Raw genomic sequence first — 4,366 nt, 5'->3', positions numbered from 1 at the left:
AAACTAAACTTGAACAAACCGGTAGTTCGCCTTTGTTGTTGTTTCAGGCGCATGCTCATTACAGAAAGCAACAATGGGTGAATGCGTGAATTGATCTACAATAACATTTGAACGTACACATGTTCCACCAAAACAAGTTCCAGAGGCTATTTTTCAGCGGGCCATGGCTACGCCCGGCTTTTTAGCACCGCCCATACAATTGTGATTGGTGTGAAGAAATGCGAATACACCAGAGCACGTTTTTCTCCCGACCCTCCTCCCCAGCGCTGTGGAGGAAGGTCTGGCAGTGCGAGAATATTTTTCCATAGACTTCTATAGGAACAGATTTTTTTCGTTTTGGAGCCAGTGAAGTCGCCCCCTGCTGGACTTTGGAAAGAATGCGGGTTTAAGGCACTTCAGCATTGGCTTCACTTTTCAGACCCAGGGGTTGACAAGCGAATTTGCACTGTTTACCTAAACATATTGGAAAATATAAATTTATACATAGAAAAATTAGGATATTTTAGAGCTCCACCTACCTTTCTCCAATGAGGCTTTCTGGGGAGCTCATGTTTCTTTCAGGGGAGCCAAGCTCTACATAGCTTTCCTTGTTTCCAACCCTGACCACAGTGGTGGAACTTTCTAATGGGAAGAACTACAAACTCCCTATGGTTTATTATTTAGGTTGGAGAACTTGTTGGTAGCATCTTTTGTCATTAAAGAGGCAGGCAAGACTAACATTTGCTATTAAAATGTTTCAGAGGTTTTAATGCAATATAAAGAATGTTTTCTCATTTGTGTTTTAGACTTAAAAACACAAATGACAGTAAAAAATTTTACTAAATATTGCGTTAGCATTTGTTTACATGTGAATTCATCACGATAGTGTGGAGAGACGTTGCTTCTATTTCTTTGGATATGCATAGATCAATACAAGAGAACACATAAAGATAACACTGTTCATGTACACTTTACAGTCGGGTCAACCTTTAGATATTCTGCTGTAGATAGAGACACACAGAGAGATTTATATGTAGCCTATTTCCCTCTGACCATATGAACATTTGTACTTAGAGTCAATAAAGATCATCTAAATTGAATTGAACTGAGCTGAATCTTATTTTTACAGTCTGTGTGCTGAATCTGGAGAAAAAGAAAAGACAGTAAAGCCAAAGGTTGAGAGAGGGAAAACAGAAAAAGAAAGAGTTTGAAGAGGAGGATGGAGAAAAAGAAAAGGAGGAGAAAGGAAAGTGAGCACTGAAACAGGCTGAGAGAGAAATAATACGGTGTAAGTAGGGGAGAGAGACTGTATAGAAAAAAGAGAGAGAGAGAGAGAGGGAAAAGGTCAAGTGAATGGGAGGAGAGAGAGAGGCTCGCGCAGCAGCCGCTCCGGTAGTTTTGGCTTTGGAGACGCGCAGGACGCAGCGAACTATCCCGGCTCCCATCGATGGTTCACCGCAGCCCGGAGGAGGGACAAACCTTCCACCGCTGCCCGGAAATTAGCGCCCAGGACCCGCACACACTCTGACAGCAGTAAGCCTCTCCTGCGCTTCAACAACTTTCACATTAAAACAAAAGACAAAAAAAAAAAAAACATCCCGAGAAACTCCAGGAGAACCAAGCGGAGCGACCCCGCGTCTCTACCCACCCACGGACGCCTCTGTTCGGCCACGGAGAGAACGCCGGACCGCCGATCTAACTTGGACTTTACCGGACCTATTTATTTATTTATTCTGATGACACTTTTACTCACCGCCTGGTTTACATACTAAACTAGTCCAAACTCTGCGCGCTTGGTTTTATTGCTTTTATTTGGTGCGGTTATTTTTGCGCTTGGCGTGCGTAAAATCCGCGCAAAAACAACCATCCGAGACCGAGACAGCGGACCAGAGCAGGGCTGAAGCGGAGGGTCAACCAGGCTAAAGTCAGTTCACTGTCAGTGTTTTATAGGCTTTAGAGTTTTTACGTATTGTATGTCTCAGAAATGGCGTTCAGACACGTTTCTCATTTGCAAAAATAAACCTTACTGCTCAGCAAGATTAGAAGAAACAATAGAAGAAAAAATACTTTAGGATGTAAAATTAAAGTAAATCGACTCATGTTATAAAATGATGAGATGAGAAGGTTATAAGATTAGAGGCTGAAAAGGAACAATATGATACTTGTTCTTAGATTTCTGTGTTTGTGACTCTGATGCCTTAAATCTTTTAAAATGTACCCCTTTTGTACAGTTTTTAGAGATATAATATAGATGTATTTATTCATTGTGGAGAGTTAAAAAAACTGATGCTGGTGAGAACAGAAAACAACCTGTCCGTACATCTTAAACAAAACAACTGTTGGTTGAACTAATCTCCAGACTATCTGAATATGTATTATAAACAGAAACATGTGAGACTTTATGTTCAACTTTGTTTCCAGAGTAAAATCTGTATTTTGAAACCCTGCAGGCTGAAAAAGTGAAGCGTATCACACTAAACAAACTGACCAGGATCACCTGAAACATGCTACTTCTAATTCTCTTATTTGTAATCATCACAAATGTAAATTAGGATTTTAAAATAGTAAATCTGAGTCTCATTTTATCATTATAAGCTCAGTTTTAAGCCTAAAATATGAAGTCAATGTGACTGAGGAGAGGAACTATGTGGAATCAGACTCAGCTAAATGCTTTAAATGTAAATTCATTAAAAAGAAAAAAAATTGTAATTAGGATTAAAAAAAAAGTATCACTTTACATAAGAATTTAAACACTGAATGTGCTTCATGTGAGGCTTGAATGTAGATTTAATTTGCTCCTCTTAACACCGTAACATAATTTTAATGCAATTAACAGTTTGAGATATTCTAAATTTGTATCATTTACATTTATTCACAATTTTTATGGTCCACCAAATAAACTGAAATTGAAAATTTGTGCGTCTCGTGTGTGAAATTTAACACAAACAACAAAAAGGCTTGAAGTGCTGCCTTTTTCTTCGTTAACACCTCAAATGTAAACCCCGAGTAAAAACCTGTAAATCAGGTGGCGATCAGGTGCAGTCTGGCCCAGCTAAACACTGGGACAAAATGAGAGCTCAATGTGAATGATGAGGCTGAATTCTAAGTTTCACACCTTTACAGTACATTTAATGCCGCACACTTTGATGTATGTTTATGTTTTGAATCCTAAATCTCAGTTAAATGGCTGAAAAGTGATTTTAATGTGGAAACACAGTACTTAATGTGACATGTTTAAGTGTTTGTCTCTTATATGTGATAAATCTCTCACATTTGAAGCTAAAGTAGTAAATCATCCAGATTGTAATTTTTCTGCATCCCGCGTGTGTTCGTATAATGAACTTGACCCAGTCGTGCGTCTTGTGTTTGGCTTTAACCTCGCTGCGTGTCTACATCCTGCCCGGATCTCTTGAATGATGCTGATGATTGACGCCTCCTCCTCCTCCTCCTCTCTGATCTCTCCCCTCAGCAGCCGGCGGGCAGCCATGCTGAAGCCGGGCGACGGAAGCGGCTCGGCCTTCTTGAAGGTGGACCCGTCCTACCTGCAGCACTGGCAGCAGCTCTTCCCTCAGTCGCAGCTGAAGGCTCCTCTGGCCCCGCCGCCGCCTCTGCCTGACCGCCTCTCCATCCCCATGGACAGCCTGCGCCCATCCCGCCTGCACAGCCACCTCCTGGCCTCCACGCACTGCACCTCCTCGTCTTCATCTACATCCTCCTCCGCTTCTTCTTCTTCTTCCGCAGCAGCAGCAGCAGCTCTCACCCCATCCTCCTCCATCTCCATCTCCACCTCGGCAGGGATCTCCCAGCTGCCCGTCCCTCAGCAGATCGCACTCTTTGGGCAGGCGTTGGCCCCGGTGTGTGCCGGGCCTGGAGGACCAGGGGGAGGAGGAGGAGGAGGAGGAGGAGGAGGAGATCTGATGGTGGTCGTGCCCCCGGAGAACCAGCATGGTCACAACCCAGCAGCGGGGCTTCTCCATCAGGCCAAAGAGCAGAGCTGTGGGGGGGTCGGCGTGGTGTCATCCAGCGTGAAGAGCAGCGGAGGAGGAGGAGGAGGAGAGGAGGGCGGCAAAGGAGCGTCGGCCAGGTTCAAGCTGACGTCGGAGGAGCTGGACTACTACCTGTACGGACAGCAGAGGATGGAGATCATCCCACTGAGCAACCACACGGGAGAGGTCAACAACCGTACGTACACACACACACACTCACACACACACACACACACACACACACACACTCTCGCTCTCTCTCTCACACCTCAGGCCGGTCACTGTCAGTGGAGTTTATTTGAGTTGTGTTGACTCTATAATATTCCTAAAAAGTCTTTGATTATGTCTCTGGTGCTCAGAGCTGACTTTGGACCTCGTGTTACGATGTTTCATCTGCTAAA

General features: G+C 43.8%; 1 protein-coding gene across 1 annotated transcript in view; it reads left to right on the top strand.

Moving 5' to 3' along the window:
- The first annotated feature begins 1,408 nt into the window (after positions 1-1,408).
- prdm6 (PR domain containing 6) overlaps positions 1,409-4,366 on the top strand; it is a 103,317-nt gene continuing 100,359 nt past the window's right edge. The window contains exons 1-2 of the mRNA XM_039804041.1: positions 1,409-1,512; positions 3,449-4,161. Coding sequence (XP_039659975.1) covers positions 3,465-4,161 — 697 coding nt within the window. The 5' untranslated portion in view covers positions 1,409-1,512; positions 3,449-3,464. The remainder of the gene's footprint in view (positions 1,513-3,448; positions 4,162-4,366) is intronic.

This window comes from Perca fluviatilis, chromosome 6 (assembly GCF_010015445.1).
Source record: "Perca fluviatilis chromosome 6, GENO_Pfluv_1.0, whole genome shotgun sequence".
Taxonomy (NCBI): Eukaryota; Metazoa; Chordata; class Actinopteri; order Perciformes; family Percidae; genus Perca; species Perca fluviatilis.
Note: the sequence above shows the minus strand (reverse complement) of the source record. Positions and strands in the feature narration are given on the sequence as shown.